Raw genomic sequence first — 22,144 nt, forward strand, 5'->3', positions numbered from 1 at the left:
AGTTGTCCAATCATGGCTTGATGAACACGAGGATGAAGTTAAACATCTACCTTGGCCCGCACAGTCACTCGACCTCAATATAATTGAACCGTTAAGGTCTATTTTAGAGCGTTCAAAACGGAATCGATATCCTCCACCGGTATCTCGCCCAGAACTTTCACAATATCTTCAGGAAGAATGGTGCAATATTCCTCTAAACATTATTCAACACTTGTATGAATCGATTCCTAGGCGAATCCAAGCTGCATTACATGCCAAAGGCGATCCTACACCATACTAATAAAGGATTCTTTATAAATCTAAGGTGTTTCCATTATTTTGATAACCACCTGTATATACAAATAATCGAACATATGGAAAAACCTTTTTAAACAACTGGAATATTAAAGAGTTTTGCATGAATTTTACAGCTTTTGAAAACTTCATGTGTTCACTATAACTCTTACTTTTAAAAGAACTATAAGTGATTTAGTTTGGAGAAATGAAAACACAAACTTTAAGTTTAAAAAATATTTACTTTAGAAATTTTCTCCTAAAAATACTTTTTAATTTTAAAAAATTGGTACTAATCATTTTCAATGAGAAATAATAGCTTTATTTTAAATAAGTATTTATTCATTTCACCAAAAACAACATTTATAACTGTTATTTATACTCTGGTGAACAAATCAAATAAATTCAAATCCATCAAGCATAATATTTTGTTCAATAGGCAAGTTTAGTAAGTTAAAAATCACTTTCACTTCTTTCAGCCATTATTTTTTTTAGTTATAAAATATAAATAATAAAGTAAAGATGTGTTTCCAATATATCAGTGCAATATATTTCATTTGAGGTTTTATTCTCCCTTTTCTATTATTCTTCGTTATTTGATTGTTCATTTCTTTTTCCTCCGACATCATTAATGTAATTAATTATTGCAACTAATTCTTTATTATATATAAATTTGATATTAAATACTTAATTAACATTATTTAAATAGGAAATTAATTATTCTCCATTATTTTTACGGTAAATTGGAGTAAAAAAATCTCACACACACACATTTGAAAATTTTTGCCGCCACTTTTGGTGAACGACCACTTTAGATCCCCAAATACAAAATTGGTTGAGTTTATTTAAAAAATTCTTTTAGAACTCTTTTAATATAAAAAACTAAAATACATACATGATTTTTTTATCTAGAATATTTAAATCAAGGAATATTTATAGTAAATACCCTTCATTCATGGACTGGGATGCAACACGATTTTAGGCACCAGTTTCACAAAGATGTTGCAACTATTATTATCGTACGAATGGTATTATTATTGCAACAAATTATGGTACGAAAAGAGATTTGTCATGTTGCCAGAGACGTCTTGAATATGCATACCATGAAGGAAGTGAAGTGCTTTGGTTTGAAAGATATGGTTAGCAAAATTTCCTTTGCTAGAATCGTGCATCATTACACATAGTTAGAATTTGTACATTTTCAGTTATGTATCGTTTATTCAACTTCATGTCATTCTCTATATTACTACAATTATATTTAATCCATATAATCCAGAAGTTGAATATATGAAGCATCTTTGCACAGTTGTTGCTGCATCAATGTAGTTGTGCATAATAGTTAAATAATATGCGAATTCATTCATTGTGAATAGAGAATGTTCATTACTGTATCATTGCTGATTTGTGTTTTAAAAAAACTGTTAAAATTTAAATGTTGATATTGAACAGTTATTCTGCATCATTGCAGGTCTATATATTCCAACATTTTGGTCTTCATCATTGAACAGTTTCTACTGCATCACTGCAGTTATTTTGGTTTTAAACAAAATACAGTATACTCCCGAGTATCTGGCCTAATATGGCTGAAAGGCAGGCCGGATAACAAAAAAGCCGGATAGAAATTTATAATTTTATTTCTTTGCCCACCAATACCAAATGACAAAGTTTTTATTCCAAAGCTCGCTATTACAATATATATTTTTTCACTTCTTATTGAGGAGTAAGCCTCCATTCATCTCAAACCACGAAGAATGTGAACGCAGCCACGTCCCTGTGAATCGCAGAAGCAGTTGCTAGTAAAGTGTCGAGTTAAAATAGAAGCCTCTGCACTGGCAGTTTATATATGTTTATATACTGCATTTCACGTTTCGAGAATTTATTAGAGAAAAAGTAAGTTAAGGGATATAAACTATTAACATAAATTCTGTAATGCCTAACTTCAATGTAAGGAAACATAAACAAAACATTAACATAAATCGTAGGCCTAATTCTTAAAAAAATTGACTCAAACCGACTTTATTTTTCAATAATAAATGATTACACAGATATGAAAAGGTGACCCTAAAATAAGAATCAAGCCTTTGCAATGCAACACCTAGCCTTCCTCATTTAAATGCGATAAAAGAAAACTAGGCCGGATAGTACGGAAGCCGGATACTCGGGAGTGTACTGTATTCTTTTTTTTTAAAGATATTAAACATCAATATAATAACAATGCAAATATTTCAAATCAAGTTTCTTGATCAAGTGATTGATACAATTTATCACTAAGAATTAATTCTTTTAAAGTTTCACAATCATTATTATCACGTAACTTACAATAATGCTCCCAACCCGTCGCTAACCGTGGGGCGAACTGAACGTGAGTTTCATTTGGTAAACGTTTAGCTTTTTGGAAATTTTGCAAACAAACTAAAGTGGTTGGTTCAAATTCTCGTATTACGGTGTCTTTTATTTATTTATTTGATAATTTCCATATCATCATCTTTAATATAGACAAGAATAATAATCACTTTTCCTTCCAATAAAGTAAGCAGAATTTCTCCTTTAAATTCATTTGGAACATTTTTCATTTTAAAAACTCTTTTTAATGAAGAGAAAAATGGATTCCAGCCTTCTGCTTTTCTCGGAATCGGAATCGTTGGAGTACGAACACTATGAATAAAGTATCCCACGCAGTAACTATTCACATTCTGAGAAATACTTCTTGAATCGTTTTCTCTAAGTTAATGCGTTCTATTTTTAATTCCTTTTCGACTTTCACTTTTTTTAAAAAAACTTATTCTTTCTCATTCTAACTAAGATTCTAAATCTAGTTTTGCTTGCTCAAATTTCGTTTTTTCAATTCTTCTCTTTGTTTTACCGAATTCACAAAATCTTCGACAAATCTTGGTTCATCTTTATAGGCTTCGCTACCTAAAACAGTATTCTTTAATTGAATTACTTTTATTTCCGGGATTACCGCCTAGCTGATTTCTTCGGTGATAATTTTAAGTTCGTCTTTCCTCGCGTGATGAAGCATGCTGCCTAGCTCTAATTTGTTTTTTCACTCAAATAAACTTAATTTCACAATGCTCTAACAATACATGCAAAAGAAAGTTGCCTACCTTCAATGAACACTCCCAGGTAATCCGATTTCCTTGACAATCCTTATTCACATCGATCATATCCTGCCCGCTGCGCCACTGCAGCATTCGTGGCCTCGTGTTTATGAAAATGAGATTCTAAAAAATTCTCTGGTTTTGACAAGACATTTATTGAAAACACAGACGAGACGATACAGCAACACACACACACAACGGAACTATGGTGATATAATTCTGAAGGCTTCGCAAACCAGCATTCCTTTCACAATTTAATATCTTTTGGTCATTTCACCCGGTTGCATCCAGCAAGCGAGAACCAGCTATATTGTTCTCAATGGAGCTCACCTCAACCCCTCATTCTCTTTTCTGATCTCTTTCCAACCGACCAGAGATAGCAGCATCCCCTCTTGGAAGGCGGGAAAAGGGGTCAGAACATTACAATCATTTTAAATTCTTTTATTTTAGATCTGTGTTTTATTATTTAAAATGATTTTAAATGGGTTTGAAAAATGAGTTTGAAAAAAGTCACACATGCTGACATGTTTTGGACTATTGAGTCGTGAATGTGCATGTCAATTGTACAAGAAAAATTTTAATGATTTTAAATTTTTGCATTTTATTATTTACTTGATATCTGAGCTGTTACCTGATCATTGTATTTTATTTAGCAATTTACCAATGATTAGATTTAAATTGATGAATTGGGTTTGTACTATGCCATCTACAGAAATTATCACATTCCTGATGCATTTAAATGTTTGTGCTTTGCTATCAACTTTGTTCAAAAGAACAATTTTCAATTTTGTTTATGTTCTAGGCACTGATATAAGAAAACAATTTTACATGCAAATGTAAGAATAATGATACAAAATAACAATTTATTTTGTTTCTTTTATGTAATTGAAACTAAAAATATTTTTTTTTTATTGCTAAACACTATTTTTAGATTGAATTAGATTTAAACATTTTTTAATGCTATATTTATTGCAATTCATTTGATGAAAGGTAATATAGAAAATGTTTGGTATATTTGATTCAATTAAAATTATTGAAAAAAATATAATTGTAGTATGCTGAGATTCCCCACACAAATGTAAAAAAATTATACTCAGTAATTTGATTTATATATTTGTCTTTATCGTATTTTTTGTATAATTATTTTTAAAAGTGAGAAGTTTTTAATAATCTTGCATGTTTGATTAACTGAGCTTCCAAATGCCTTTAAAGCATTAATTTACTTGCATTTTATATGTTTATCAATGAAGCTTAGGTTTATTCTTTGATTCCTTATATTGCTTAAGATTCGTTGATTGTAAAATTTGGCGTCTTAAGGTTCTTTTTCATTTATCTTTGTTCTGATAGTTAAAAATATTTTTTGTTATGATTAAAATTAGTGTAATATTTATAGATGTCAGATATTTATGAGTATTTATTTTGTATTTTTAAAAAAATATAAATGATTATTTTTTAATCTTCTTGATTCTGCATTAAGTAAATCCAAAAAAAATGTGTATTTAGTAGTTTCTTTTTATATGTTGCATAATTTTGAATATCTTTGTTCAGGACTATATTGCTGCTTCAAATATGAGCAAGAGTATAGTATTTTTAAGATGCAATCAAGTTCAAATTGCTTGAGTGTTTTGTGGAATCTAAATTTATGTTAGTCATGATATGTTAATCACAATTAATAATTTGGAGAATTTTTCAATGAAAATTACCAAAAATGATTGAGCAGAAAAGTACCAAAAAAATATTTTCATGGAATTCTGTAATGTAAATAACTAAAACATATGTAGGAAATATTATTTTAATTCAAAGATTTTAAACAAAGGAAAATTTATAGAAAATCCTCTTTAGTCAATGATGGGTTGTAACATGAATTTAAGCACCAACTTCACCAATATATCACACATAAAAAAAGTTAATATTTGAACAGCTCAAAATGTCTACACACCAGTCCATAAGAACAATGTTTTTAGATTTGGTGAAATGGAAATGAATTTGGTTGGATGGAATTTCAAGAATAATTGTAACTATCTTGAATACTTAATAACCTATTTTTTTAAGCATCATTTCAGCTTGGCATACTGCCAGCTTTTAATCTGCCCCTGAAGAGACTACAATTTTAAATTGGAGTTATTTTCCTTTCTTGAAAGTTAATCACAATTTCACAACCTATTTCTAAACTAATTAATTATATGGAATGAACTAAGGTCAAAGACAATGAAAAATTCCATAGCATGAATTTGATATTGCTGATTTTATGATTACCACAACTTTTAATAAAAGACACTAAAATGTATAATTAATTGGCAGTTATTTTGCATTTTTTGGCAGTTATTACTGCCAAAAAAATGTTACAAACTAACCAGCATTAAATATCAAAAGAAATCTTACGAACAATAATAGTATGAAGAAAAATGTTTCTAATTTTAAGAATAAATTATATTCTATAAAACACTACATACCTTGAGCACTAGCAGGAGCATTTACAACAACAGTCTGCGAAGAAGGAGGATAATATCCTAGAAGATAACAAAAATTTTTAATACATATAAGAATCATCAATTGCAAAACAAAATTAAAGAAAACTTACAAATCATGAGAAGAAAATTCATTTATACATATTGAAATCCCCTTCATTCTGATAAGTTTTATTATTATTAATTTCCTTCATTTATATGACCATAATGATGCAAGCAGGTGACCTTAATGATATGTTCATAATAAATGTTTTTAAAAAAATATTTAATCCAATATTATTTTTAGAAACTGCTTTAAACAACATTATTGCAAATTCAAATTTTTACTTAAGCATTGAATACGCATTTAAACTTCTCATTTGGTAGCAAAAGATCTTTTTTTGTGTGAATTCAAATCTTTTACAAACATATAAAATTGTTTCCAAAAACAAAACATTACATAAAAGAAAATCAACTAATTGAAGGAATCTTGTGTACTAAATCATTAAATAACAATATTTTAATAGCCGATTGTGTGACAAATAAGAACAAGTTTTAAAGAGCTTGCAACAATCTCAATACTATGATGAAGGGGAAAAAATTATATAACAGTAAAGATATACAAAAAAAAAAAAAAATACAATATTTTATTCTGCATACTGATAGCATTTGTATAAATATAATGGGAATTTTTGAAAAAGAATTAAAAATTTTACATAACAAGTCAATCTTAATGTGAAATTTGTACTGACATTAACCCAGCGAAAGCAGGAAAATTATACTTGCTACTCACAGAAAATGTGATTCAGCTCCATCTAAACTTAAAATTGTCTTTTCACTCAAACATCCAAATATAGGTTATTTTTGCATTAATGCAAATTCAAATTTTTACTTAAGCATTGAATTTCATTATATATAGAGTTAACGATTCTATTTTATTAAATACATAGAGTAGGCATACATCAGATTATAGGTAAATGATATGATGCTAAAGGCAAGAAAATAAAAATGAACAGCATGAAATTTCATAATCTTATGTGGAAATATATTCGGATTAAAAAAAAATTCCAGTCAAGAAATTCATAGTCGGAGGAATCGGCATTAAAAATCTAATCGTAAAAATAATGTAAAATTTATGAGAATGAAATTCAGAGTAGTAACAATTTCTTTTTTCTGAACTAAAAAGATGGTTGGATAAAATCAAAATGGAAATGTATTTGATCAGCCAAATGAAGATGTAGTTGGAAGAGTCAGCAACAAGAATTTACTCATAAATATAGTACAAAATTTATGAGAAAGGATAGAATGAAATGCCAGAACAAGGCAATTTTTTTTCTAGGATTGCAGAGGCATTTTGGTAAGAGCAAGATGGTGATACAGATGAAGAGAATGATGAGATTCATCAGTTTGATATGGTGTGGAAACTTAAAAGGTGTCATCTAGACTCAAGTAACTTCCTTGACATATAATCATGATTCTAAAGTATATTGTTCTTTTTCTTTAAGTGGCTTTAATTTAAAGAACTTTTAAATTCAATAATTTCTATTAGTTCCAACTTCTTTTATATTAGAAAAAAAATTTTGCACATTACAAGATCAATACTAAACTGCAAAGTAGATGTATAACTATTTCAATGAAAAATTTTTATTGTAGTTATGAAGCCAATCACATACGTATTAAGTTTTATAAGGCAAACGAGTATTGTCGGACCTTCAGACCATTAAACCATTTTTCATTATTATATTATTCATAGTGACTCAAAAATCAGTGATGCAGTTATGATAAAAAAAAAAAATTATGCTCGACTCATTCATTCTTTTTTATATTCTAAGAACGTGGAAAAGTATTGTAACATTTGCACATAATACATACAATTATGAATACATTTATGTATTCATAATTCTATGTGTTAATTTATATTCTATATCTATATATTTATAATTGTTTGTATTAATTTATATTATATATTTATGCCTTCAATATGAATAGATCTATGCATTCATATTTGATGGCAGCTTAACTAAAAAATGTCCTCTTTTTGAGCTTATTTTATATCTTACTTTGAGCTTATAAAAATACTATGCTAGATTCATTCATTCATTTTTTTTTTAATTTCCAGGAATATAGAAACGAAAAGCATTTCTATATAATGCATATAATTATAAATATATTTATGTGTCCATATTTAATTGAGGGTTTTCTGAAAATTCACTTTTCAAGCTCATTTTATATCTTATTTCAATTACAATAAGTCTATTAACAATTATTCTATATAATATGCTGGATTAATTCATTTTTTATACTATTTTGAACTTCCAATGATTTATAAAAGTACTGCAATTGTCCAAAATTCCATTAATCTAAGTTGGAAGCATAAGATCTGTGTTTAAAAAAAAAAGTTTTAGGATTTAGTTTCGAATTAGTTTTAAGATTTAGCCTCTTCAGCTTTATAGGGATATGGTAACTCAAAAAAGCAAGCTAAATATATAAAATCTGCCAAAGGGTCATTATCAAAAAAAAAATATTATGCTTTTTTTAAAAATTTTATTAATTATAGAAAAATTATATTCATGCCTAACATCCTGAAAACAGAATTTTAGTAAGTATCATTGATACATTATACAAGCAGGAACATTGTCTATTTTTAGAGACAAATGAGAATAAATTGCCAACGAGGCAAAATGACATAAAAACAAATGCAAAGCATTGAACAGAGACAAAAAAGTTTTAATTCTAATAGTATTGTAATGTTAATAAATCAATACAGTATATGTTTAAAAGTGAAATATTTCAGGTGTTAGTTTTGGTAGGAAAAAAAGCGTTCAAGCAAAATAATAAATATGAATTTAAAATAAAATTTATAATAATATTAAAATTAAAATAAAATTTATAAATTTTGAAAATTGCAGCAATAAAGCAATTCATGTATTTCATACATTTCATGTTTAATTTTAGCATTTTGTGTTTGTGCTTTGTCATTTATTTCAAATAATATCTTTCTTAATTGGTTATTTTATTATCAATAGACTTATTCATCACTTAAATAATCAAAACCAATTAATTCATAATTTATATTATTTTTTAAGATCAATCGATTCAGGCATTGGAATTCTGCAAAATTAAAAATAGTTTTGGTTTGAATTTTCAAAACACTTTTTTTTTTTACGAACAAACAATAAAATTATTCATGAATTATTAATTTTCACATTATATATAAGAAAATATATTAAGTTTTTTAGTCTGATATAAATGTAATGGAATTTTGAATAACTAAACCCATTCTAAATTTTGCATATTTTAAAATATTCTGTAAAGTTTGCAAAACAGAAAAAGAATTGGAAAAATAAAATTGAAAATGGAATTCAGACAAATTTGGATCAAGCTTATCTCAAATTATTCACATTTCTCTCCCACATTACAATTCAACACAATAATGATCAGAATAAAAGCTACATTTTTATTATTATTATTATAATTTCTTAAATAGGTCGACTTCATATTTACTGTCAAATATGCTGAGAACATTTTCTCTGTGAAAAAAAATCCAAGTTTGCTACAGTTGCACCAGAAAGCTTATTCAATTGTGAATGAAATAATCTATATAATATGCATGCACTCTGACATAGTTGCTGAGTACTTATAAGCAGGAGAAAAATTAGAAAATACTTTCACATGAATATAGCATAGTTTCATTTTTATCATAAAAATGCAAAGTAGAAAGATATGTAAACAAATCATTCTGGCTGAGTTGCAATCAGTGATATCTAGTGATGGAAATCCTCTTAAAAAGCCTTCAAACAACTGCTAATTCCATTTATGATTATATTCTATATTATAATTATATAATAATTATAATTAAGGCAGATTTACTTTATTATGTATGAGATTTTTGTAAAAAATCATTAAAAAAAAAACAATAAACTTAAATAAACAGAAAAGGCCATCACCTCTGCTATTTGAATTTCCATGACTTTTCCCAGATATTTCCAGTTTTTTTTAAAGAAATTTCCCAGATTTTTTCCAATGAATCTAATATCCTCAAAATGATGTTGCTTTATTTTCTTTGTTTATTGCACAATATGTTCTTAACTGTATGTAAAAAATTCCTCCATTCTTTTAATTAAAATCAATGTAAAGTAACATTTAATGCTCAAAAAAGAAAAAAAAAAACTCATCATCAGATACGCTTCAATCATGTATAACACTTCACTCTTTTTTTTTTTTTTTCTGCAAACATATTAACTAACACTAGATGAAGCTTTCTCATCTAGACTAACTTTTAGCTTAGCCATATATCAGATTTGTTTGTCAGATTGACTCATGAAAGATGTAGCATAAAAACACATGCATATTGAAAGAGTTCAAGAATGAAATGATTTGTTTCCTTCCAGCGAATTCTACCCTATCCATACTGTCCACTAACACACAAATTAGAACTGATTAATAACTCTATTAGAAGAAGAAAAAAATTATTTAAAAATTTGTGTTTGCATAAAATAAGAAAAATTATTTAGTGATATCAAAATTGCATTAACTTTTAGCCCACCAATGGGGTCAATTCATGTGACGTAAAAGTCACATGTCATGTACTTCTTGCGCATGGCATTTAAGTTTCATCCGCACCGCTTTCGTCGAGCAGTCTGCCATTAACGTTCTCCGCCAAGTACGAAGCGGATTTTTTGTTTACATTTGAAGTTATAATGTTTGAGTCATTTTCTTTGCTCTTATTATGTGTTAACAGAGGAAATACTGGTGTGCTGATGGATGCATGCTTTAATGCGAAACACAAGAGTGACTGTCATGATAAAATGTTTTCTTATTTTCTTTTCAACAATCCTGACTTGGGTTGATAGCTTTGGTACAGATTTTTTCAAGCCTTCGAAGTCAATGATATGCTCCGATCATTTTGAAGAATTCATTCAGTGTGTGTCCATTTATTAAATATAGCTGTTCCAGTAATTTGTTAGAAAAACTCTTCGAAGAAAAAGAAATCGGTAAGCGATTTGCCATCAAAAACATGAGTGCATTTTTAATTTACTTTATTCGCATTTGATGAAATTTCTGATAATTTTGAATATGCTTAGAAGGTTTTAAAATGTTTACATGAATATTACATTGCATTTTTCTACAAAATTTTATCTAAATTTAATTAATGTAAGTAAACAAATTCCTGTTGCAAAAATAACAACTGCTATAATGCTAAACTTAGGTGGAAGTGAATAAATTTCTTAAAGATTTATTTAGTAAGTGAGTCCTTTACTAACTACTGAAAATCCTATTTTATTATTTACTGTTATAATATATATATAATTGATGTATTTTATTAAAAGTGCTCTTAATTTGATAAATTGAATGCTATATATATATATATATATATATATATATATATATATATATATATATAAGTTTTGAAAACGCATGTCATTTAGTTAAGTATATAAATGCAAGAGAATTGATTACTAAGCTAAATTATATGAATTCTGATTTCAGTGGAATGTACTCTGCTTCTTCCCAGACTATTACTTTTTCTGAAATAATCGACAGGATCAGCAATTTGCAAAATGAGCTACAAGAACTTCAGAATTTTGTAAGAAAGAAAGAGATTCATTCCAGAAAATATTGGACTCTTTTTTTTTTTTTTTTTCTATTTCTTTAACATATCAAACTTGAATTATAAAATTCTGTAAAAGCATAAAAGAGTTTCTTTCAACTACTCTTTATACCCTATTTTAATTCTCTCTCTCTCTCTCTCTCTATATATATATATATATTTATTTATCATCACCTTATTCTTGTTTATTAAATTTACTGTATTATATGTTTTTGTTTTATTTTATGATATTCTTTCAATGTAATTTTTTTCAATGCAACTTTAGCATTAAAAAATATTCATAAATGTTCTGCTTTAAAAGTATATTGTTCAACATTATGTTTTTATTGGTGATAAAAAAAAAATTTGTTTAGTATCTATGATGTTTCTGTTGAATAAAACTGATTTCATCATTTGCATTGACATTCTTGTAATACTGTGTTTATATTATTTCTGTCTAGAAAAATAAATGTTAATAAATAGTAAATAGTTTTTTGTTTGTTTTTTTGAATTAGTGAGTGCATTAAAACATCCATTTGATCCTATTTTTCCAAATAATTATCATATATATTTTATCTATCTATATATATATATTTTGTAATGTGTAAATAAAAATTATGAAAATGTGATTTTGTTTGTTTTCCTTTAAAGATTTCTACAAATTAAAATGAAATAACTGATTCATAAGTTGCATAGATTTAAAAAAAGGTATCTATGCCTTTTATATTTCATAATTTGAAATTGTAAACTTGATTTATTCAATATATACTAATTTGAGTTTCATGTTCTTCCTTCTGAGCAAACTGAAAACATCAAAGTCTCAATATTAATAAAAATAATGACATAAGAAAAAAATGTAATAATTTTATTAGTAAGCGTTAAAATATTAACTTATCTATGAGTAATAATTATTTTTAAAAAGAATTATATTCATAAGATTCAACATTCAATAATATTTAAATAATAAGTAAAAAAAGAGCACATGTAATTTTTCAAAAACACTGCCATAGTCATTTGTCAAAATGTATCCTTTGGATAAAAAATGAAGGGATATGGGAAAGGAAAGAATAAAGCGGCACCAAATGAATTAAAAAGCGATGTTAATTAATTATGCAAAAACAATAATTCCATTGAAAATACTAATTAAAATTTTAATATAAGAAATAAAATTACATAACTACGAAAATTTGTATTAAATAATTCAAAATAATATCTTTTTTTTTAAAAAAATCAGAAGTTTTTAATAATTGATTGGCTAGCGTAATATTTACTAAACGATGGTTTCATCAACGTTATCGGCAGACATCACGACATGCGCAGAACGGTTGAAAATTGAACAGAAACGGTTTGTTTGGTACATGACAGGTGACCGTGAATTGACCCCATTACAATAAAAAAAAAAAAAAAAAAAAAAAATCACCTGCTTACTTGTGGAATGCTTAACTCATAACATGGGGGGGGGGGAGTTATGACTTGATCCTCCAATTTTTTTTATTGTATAAAAAGAAAAATATTTTCAAGGTATAAAGTTTTTAAAAGAGAGCATGAAGGAGTTTTGTAAATTTTTATGGCTATTGGTTTTGCATACATCAAAATGTACAAGAAAATGCTTCCTATCCCTTTTTTTTTTTAATTTGAGAAAATTACAAGATAAATGTATGCCCATAATGTTTTAAGCAAATTAATTTGTTTGTGTTAAATAATAATTTTGTTATGTATGGAGAATTTAAACAAATACCAAATTTAAGAAAAATGCTAAAGGAAAACATTAGCAATAACATCTATTCCATGTCCCATATAAAGAATTTAGTAAAAGATCCATGTCCATGATATTTAAAAATAAGCACAAAAAATGTTTTAAGAAAATATTATCAATGACACTTGGCACTTCATAATTTAACAAAAAGATCTCCAAGAAGTGAGAAAATTAATCATTGTAAAATACTTATTTAATCACAATAAATTTTGTAAACTATATATTTCAAATCAAGTTTAAAACAGTTTCAAGTATTAATATTCAAACTTCATATTTTTGTAACATGTAGTATGATTGACATGTTGTTTGAAGGAGGAAGGAGAATATATATCCTATTAAAAAAAAGATACATATATTCTTTATTAAAAAGACATATTAAAACACTTTATTAAACCCATTAAAGTTTAAAATTTATAACAACTGGAAATTAGTTAGGCTACCCTTTTCCACAGAAAGCAAAATCAAACCCATTTTCACTAATTATGGCAATAACTTGATGTCCTAAAAAAACTTTCCAGGAAACATATATTTTTATAAATATATGCAATAAGTTACATACGATAGTTAATCTTTTTTTTTCCCCATTGTAGCTCCAAATGTTAATTTAACCAATATTTATGTACCTAAACTTTCTTTTCTAAGACTAAACTTAGCCTCAATTGTGACTTGACTCCAAAACAATGAATTATAATGCCATCAAATTATTATTGCAATACTAAAAATAATATACATTGCAATACTAAAAATAATCAAAAACTTAGTTCGGTGCATATGAGTTGTTCTTTAAAATAGCAGGAGCTCCTCATAAAGAACTGATGATGCTACATACTCAAAATTTCGATCCCTCAGAAATTTAAATATAAATCTTCTCCAACCTGTTGCAAGTGCAGAAACATGGATGATCTCTGTTTTTGATTATCAGTAAATAATTTTCATTAATTGACAATGATGCTTCATTCTATTTATGAAAAAATACGAATGAATTGTTGTTTTTGAGAATAATTATTGATTTAGTAAAAAACTTCCAATTTTAAAATAAATTTTCCCTGACTTTTTCAGATTTTCCTGGCGATTTATGAATTTTCCCGGTCAGTGACCACCCTGACAAATAGAAATGATCCTTTCCTTGTCATCAGATATGAAGTTTATTATGCATTAATCATAAATAAATATAATGAGGTCAATATATTGGCATATTCATAAAAATACAAGGCTTCAATCTCACGAGACATTTAGTAAAAGATATATTTCCAACTTTTCATTAACTTCTTACATTCTGCAAGTGACATTTTATTAGCAGACAAGTAAAATTTTTTAATACTAGTAGAGAGACTTTCCACCTGTTTAAAAGCAGCAATTATCAATAAAATATGAAAATGGAAAACAATTTTTATTTTTATTTGTTATTTTTATATTTCTAGCTGCCTTCAAATTTTTAATATATTTATAGCATGAAAAATATTTGATACAAAAACCGTATTATCAATCGCATTTGAATGCCAAATGAAATTTTTAAAAAGCTGTTGACAATTTGAAATTTCTCAATGCGTCCTTTTAGAGGAAACACAGAAAAATACTATTCATAGGAATGATCTGAAATTTTCCATGGCGCCATAAACTGCTCCTGTCCATTGATTTATGTCAAAAATTAATTTTGTTGTCCTTCAAAAATTTTTAAATACTACTTTTGATAAATTATACTGCATATTAAAAACTGTTTTCAAAAAATAAATATGAGTGTGAAGTGTGTAAAATATCTCATATTACTATAACAGGACGATTTCAGACTAATACACATATATTTTTCGAGATATAAAATAAAATTCATAATTTTATTTTAACATTATGAGGTCAAACTTTTATCTTATTATTTTTAAATGATTGAACATGAACTGCTGAAATTTGGTTTTTAGGAAGATTTTTGGTTTTACATTCGAAATTTACAGAAAATTGCTGAATAATGAAGAATGTTGTCATAGATTTTTTTTTTTTTTTTTTTCTTATTTCAATATAAAGAAGGCCCATCAGGCAATTTCTAAATCTCAAGTCTTTGAGAACACATTAATGCCTTTCAAATGATACTTTTTATATAAATATAAACATAATGTTTTAAGCAGAATTGCAGCCGAAGATAGAGAAAACACTTTTGAATTTTAAACTTTGCTTTATTCCATTCTAGGAGACATGATTATGCACAAGCAGCAACAACGAGCACACCAACACAGAAGGACACAAAATGAAATGAGGAAAAGCTAATGAAAAATTTATCCCCATGATTATATACTGTGAGATTTTTATAGGGATTTCTCTATGCGTGTGGACCCAGGCAAGGAAATCATACGGATTTTTTTGAAAAGAATTAACCTGATAGTTTTTTTTTTTTATCCCCTCACTCGGAGCATATGAATTGCCAATCCGATTTACGCATTTTTTTAAAAAGTTTATGTTGAATTAATTAAATAGAAAAAGTGGAATGGCATCAGGAAATAAGAGAATATTTTAGAACGAAGTTAATATATGCTGAATTAAGATAAAACTTTGAAAATTACTTAGGATTAAATTAAATTTTAAAGTATCATTACATATAACAGGGTTGCCACACAAATATGGAAAAAAACTTCCCTGTATTTCCCCTGTAGACATATTCAAGAAATGAGGAAATGTGCGAATTACACCCATGTGCTAGTTATAATGCAATATGATTTTAAGGAGTGGAAAAAGCAAGGGAAGGTAGAGACAATTTAGCGTTATTCAAAATAATAGCATATTAAAAGAAGGTTTATATTTACATAAAAAAAAACAATTCCTCTTTATTTATCATCTAGAATTTAGCAAGACAAAATTTATATGTTAAGGGGGGGGGGGTATATTACCACTCATACTCTTTAACTGTAAATCACAAAAAATTAAGGATTCAGTTCAAATAAAATACAAACCATTTTTGTTATCATGATACAAATAATTTAATGATTACTAAAAAAAAAAAAAAAAAAAAAAAAAAAAAACAGTAAAAAGCAAGATTGCTTTTTTAATTAATTCATTTTTATCAATTTATGCATTGGAGCATCAATTTCTGCAGATTTTACTACCATTAGTTTCATGGAACTTATCCTAAACAAATTAGGTGTGACATTTTTGTATGCCCTAACATACATTTTTTTAGCTGTTTCGCTTTTAGTGAACATATATGAAAATATTTCCGGTATATCATTGAATGCATTAAAGGACGTATATGACGTAACAATTTTTAATGCCCATAAAAATTCAGCATTAAATTATTGTCCTTGAACTAAAAAGTCTGTTGGACATTCAATTTGACTTCTTCAGACTTGGCATGTCATTTTTTTCTGTATTCCTTTTATCCAACATCAATGATGGCTCTTTTGAACTAGCAGACAATCTTATATATTTTCCTCTTTTGGCATGACAAATACGTGCCTGTTTTCCCATATTACTTAGGCTTATTATCTTTTAACAAAGCGAGCAGTACGAAACAAATGGATTTTGTGGAATTTCTCGAACCAATCTAGCAAAATCAGGATTGATTTTTTTTATCCATCTTATTTGTATTAAATATGGATTTTGAGCAGCTCATTGCTTTTAAAAAATTCAATCTACTTTGAATAAGCTCACAGTTTCTCAAATAATAAACAAATCATCCAATAAACTCAAGAATGTTTGACTAAACTCCACTGTGTTGCTTCTGCAGACTGAATGTTGCTAATCGCAACAGAGAAAAGCATTCTTATAGTTCATGCAGTGGAAGAAGTCTTGCACATGTTCATTAGCTGCAATTCGAGAATATCATAGAAAAAGAACAACTGTCACGCAAATCAAAACAGTAGTGATCTATACAGAAAAAAGGGGAGAGAGAAAAGGACCGAGTTTTCGAATTACACAATTGTGAATGATATTGTTTCGTTTTTGGGCACTATGACTATGAACTTTTATTCTAGCAATCTTTAGAGATTGGCATTTTTTGGATGGGTATGGGAAATGGGTGTGGGAAAATTCTCTGTATTTTCCCTGTTTTCAAATTTCTCTTCATTTCCTGGTTTTTTTAGAGGATCTTTGAATTCTCTGGGTTTTCCTTATGGTGTGGCAACTCTGATAAATTATGACAAATATTATTTAACAAATTTTTACTCAGGAAGGCAGTTGGTTCTATTCATAGAAAAAATAAAAGATTACACTAAAAACTGTTCACCCTATTAGTGAATAAAAATAAGATGGATTTTATTTTCAATAAGCTAAAATGAAATTAAATAAAAGCTATTTCTCTCACAAAACTAATATCCATGTTAAAACTTTCAGCTTAAAATTACAATTTTATAGATCTCAATGGAAAATACAAGTACATATTTTTTTTTTTTTTTCAAAATCAAATTGCAAACTTAATATTTAATAAAAATTTAATTTAAAATGATAAAATTTAATTACAATAATAATTATTTACAGGAATGCAAGTACTGTTCTTAAGAATAAAGCATTATTTGCAGGTACTATGAATTTCAATACTCTTTTAGTAACATTATGTTTGCATTTATATTCCTTTTTCCTGCAGAATGCTCTTTTTGTGCTTGAGATTATGAAATCTAATGCTATACTGCAAGATTTCTTTGTAATTCATCAGGAATAAAGAGATTTCTATTTGCTATTTTTTAAAATCTGTTTATAAGTGTTTTCTCCCGATTTTGTTTTAATTTTTGGGTACAAAATATTACTGAAGACTTTATTGATGCACCTCGAATTTTATTAAAAATTAAATTTTTGATCCTCATAACTTTGTATCCCAAAAGATGTCCAATAATTAGCAAAAGCTTTAAGCAATTCCTAGCATTTAAAAGAAATTCAACATCAGAAGTTAAAAAGTTTTAACAATGTCATTAGTACTATGGAAATTTTCATTCAAAAGATTGCTGAAAAATCTAGACAAATCATGAGCTTTAAAATAAATAAATAAATAAAATAAGAAGAAAGAAAGAAAGAAACTATTGCTAGGCAATAATAAATGTTATTTGAGCAGCTGAGGTGGTAAAGTGTATGGTAGCCAACCAATAGGTAATGAAATCCTGCTCAGCCTGTGCAATAGTCTTTTTTCCTCCTCGTTCCAGCATGATTAAGCTTTTAGATAATAAGAATTTTGGACAATCTGTTTTAAAAGTTATGTTTGTGAAATTCAGTATTATATTTCACTTTATTCCTTCTTTCCAAATCTATTATAACCAAATAAATTTAAAAATCTATAATTATTATTACATCTCATACTTAAAAAGTTATTTAAATTAATAACAAAAAGTTTTTTAATGCACTTTAACTGTTAAAAAAAAATTGGCAATTTTTAATTTTTAGTTCAATAATTTATTGTAAATATATTACGGAACACCACTGTCAATTTTTTTCAAATTCACTATCAAGTAATGACACTCATATGGAATGGATTTAATTAAACTAATCAATAACCTCGTAATTAATTCCAAAAAATATTAAAATAGGGTGCTTTCATAAAAAACAAAAATGCACAAAATTTCAAAACTCAAGCAAATCAGAAAGTGTATGAAAAATTAGTTATAAAATTCTACTTTAACAAATATCAATTAACTAATCAATTCCACTTGATACAGACTAACTTTCCAAGTTTAAAAATCAGGGACTCAAGAAAGCATGTGCTATTCCTAGTTGATCACCCTCTCAAGTACTGATCAGTTAATTAATTGTAGTGATTATACAAGAAATCATTTATGGCTTTCAGCAGACTATACCTCCAAAGAATATTTTATCCTTAAATACTATACTTAAAAAATCACATTTCATTTGTAACTACAGTTGTTAAAAATAATGCTATCCATATATTGATTCTAAATTAAATATTTTAATCATGTCATTGAACATAATAACAAAGTATTCTTACCAGGGGCCATTGGAAAAACAGGAACACCACCAGGAGGAGGTGGGCCAACAGGAGCTTGAAACATGTTCCTGTATGCAGCTGTTCAAAAAGAATAAAAACCAAAATTAATAAAATATTATTAAGCATCTAAATAAGTACGAAACAACAGAATGATGGAAAAACCATATTACCTTGCCATTAGCTTTTGTAAAACTAATACATACATCAGAAAAGCACACATATGAAATGATTTCTCATTTTGACATTGAAAATTTTCTTCTATCCCCTCCTTCCGTAAAATAAATTTCTTTTAGACATTCTAATAATTATTATCCAGTAAAAATTTCTAAATAATTCCTTAATGCATGGAAAATCATTTATACTGACACAAAATTATAACATTTTTCAATTATGTAGCAAGATAACACGGTGGCCAGCATTTCTACTGTTTGAATTTCCCCGAAATTTCCAGGTTTGCAAAGAAATTTCCCTGACATTTTCCGGATGTTTCTAATATCTTCAGAATTATGTCACTTTATTTTATTCTCTTTAATTATTGCACAATATGTTCTTAAATTTATTTGAAGATTTGTTTTATTCTTTTAACTAAAATCAATGTAAAGTAAAATTTAACTTTCAGGGGGGGGGGGTGAAAAAAGCAAAAAAAAAACCCCACCTTTTTCAATTATTGAATTTCAGATAAGCTTCAATTATGCAAAATCCTCCCTTCGCCCACTTCTTTCAAATATTTCAACCAATACTAGAAGATTAGTGATCATTAGATTATACTTTTAGCCTACCAGTCATATCTCAGAACTGTTTGTCTAATTTACTCAAAAAAAAAAGTGCAAAACAAAAATATATGCATATTGGTGAAATGCTTAAAAATGAATGATCTCGTTCTTTCCAGAGGGGTGCCCCTTATCCATACTATTTACCAACACGACAATCAGAGGTTAATCATGATTTTACTAACAGAAAAAAAAAATTCATTTATAAATACAAAATGAAATCTCTGCATCAAAATAAGAAAAATTCTTCAATGAAATCAAATTTGCATTCACTTTTAGCTAACCAACTATAATAAAAAAATCACTTGAACCCTGATTCAATGCTTAACCTATAAAATAGAGAAAAAAAATAGAAAATTGGTTCTCATGATTTTTTTTCTTTGTTGCATAAAAAGAAAAATGTTTCAGAAGTATAAATTTAAAAAAGACAGCATGAATGAATTTTGTAAATTTTTATGGAAAACAGTTTCATGCACAACAAACCATATAAGAAAAATGCTGATCTTCTTTTTAAAAAAAATTGAAAAATTACAAGAGACATGTACTTGTAATGTATAAACAAATTAATTTCTTGTGTTAAACATTATTTTTAATTTCTAAAGAATTTTGCTAAATATATGGAGAATTTTTAATGAACACAAAATAAAAATAAAAAGTTAAAAAAAATATTAGAAATAACGCCCATTTCATGATATCCATAGCATCCATTCATATGAAGAATTTAGTAATCCGTGTTCATAATGTTTAAAAATAAACAACAAAAAAATATCGAAATAATAGCAATAACACCCGATACTTCATAATTACACAAAAAGATCTTTGATAAGAGGAAAAAAATAATATTTATAAAGTATTTAATTAATTATAGTAAACTGTTTTGGAATTGTAATAATGGGTCAATATTTTACAAGTTTTGAATGTTAATACCCAAAATTCATACTTTCACTCTTGTAACACATGGTATGATCAATTTGATGTTCGAAGGAAGAAAAGGGAGTGAAACAGCTCTATATCTTTTTAAATAAAAGAGATCCATTAAAGCTTAAAACTATTACAGTAACAGGAGCTGGGCTTTAATTAGGCTACCTTTTCCCACAGTATGCCAAAAAATTTTCACTTATTAGGACGAAAAATTATTGTTTTGAAAAACGAAAACAAAACTTTTGGTGAAAATATTATATATTTAAAAAATATATGCAATAAATTAGATATGGTGATTAATCGCTCTCTTCCATAGTATATTTTATACTATTAGTAAAAATTTGATTTTACATTGATTATTGATTACATTAACATTGATTAATCATTTCCACTTTAATTTAAAGCATAAATTCTATGGGAGCTAATAGAAAATTAGAGAAATACATATTATGTTATGGCTGAAGACCTTTATATTATGAGTGAATTATATGACTATTAAAATTTGAAGTTTTAAAATATTTTAATGAAGAAGCAATTAAAATAGGAGTTCTATAAAATATTTAATTATTAAAATTTTAACATGCATTAAGACTGGCGAACCAGCTGGTCGCCAAAGGCAGCTAGTAATGTATAAATTAAGAAATTAATACTGCCATTCAATCTTGCATCTCATTAGGAATTAATTTTAACTTTAATTTATACATAAAAGAGATTTAAATACATTCTAGCCCAAAGCTACCTTCCATTGACAGATACATTCAAAAAATTTATTTGAATTCATGGCAAATAATAGTTTTAAGCTGTTATAAACAGTCTGCTTTAACTACTGAATAAATGCCCTTTCTTACTACTCTCTAAGCAAATGTAGAAAATTATAACAATATTATAACTAAACAAAGTTTAAAATCAATTCTATTCTAAAATTAATCATCTTTAATTACAGAGTTAATTAATTACATTTTATCAAGTTGTGCAAGAATTTGAAAAATTCAAAACAAAATATATTCTATAAATAACAGTTAAATGATTGAAAAAAAAAGAACCTTTTTGTTATCTTACCAACATTCTGACCATAATGGCCAGGTGTAGGATATGATCCAGGTTGAGGAGAACTTGTATAAGGAGGTGGTGGCTCAGCATATGATGAATTGATTTTTTCTGTTGACATAGTATTTTAATATCCTCTAAAAAAATAATAATAAAACAATATATAAGCAACTAAGGACCTTTTTAAAATTTCTGACAAAAAAAAATCATCATATTCTTCATATACTACTACTATTTTCTGAAACATATGATGGAATCAAAGGCTTAGTAACTATATTCAAGAGAACACACTGAATATTACTAACTCTAAACAAACCAATCAAATTAA

The 22,144-nt window shown here is 26.9% G+C and overlaps 1 protein-coding gene across 1 annotated transcript in view; it reads right to left on the bottom strand.

Moving 5' to 3' along the window:
* Positions 1-22,144, bottom strand: part of LOC129959488 (lipopolysaccharide-induced tumor necrosis factor-alpha factor homolog) — a 33,292-nt gene that overhangs the window by 9,683 nt on the left and 1,465 nt on the right. Inside the window, exons 2-4 of the mRNA XM_056072339.1 lie at positions 21,829-21,953; positions 19,079-19,156; positions 5,828-5,884 (exon numbers count right to left, since the gene is read on the bottom strand). Of these exons, the coding sequence (XP_055928314.1) occupies positions 5,828-5,884; positions 19,079-19,156; positions 21,829-21,937 (244 nt within the window). The 5' untranslated portion in view covers positions 21,938-21,953. The remainder of the gene's footprint in view (positions 1-5,827; positions 5,885-19,078; positions 19,157-21,828; positions 21,954-22,144) is intronic.

The sequence above is a fragment of the Argiope bruennichi genome, chromosome X1, assembly GCF_947563725.1.
Source record: "Argiope bruennichi chromosome X1, qqArgBrue1.1, whole genome shotgun sequence".
NCBI lineage: Eukaryota > Metazoa > Arthropoda > Arachnida > Araneae > Araneidae > Argiope > Argiope bruennichi.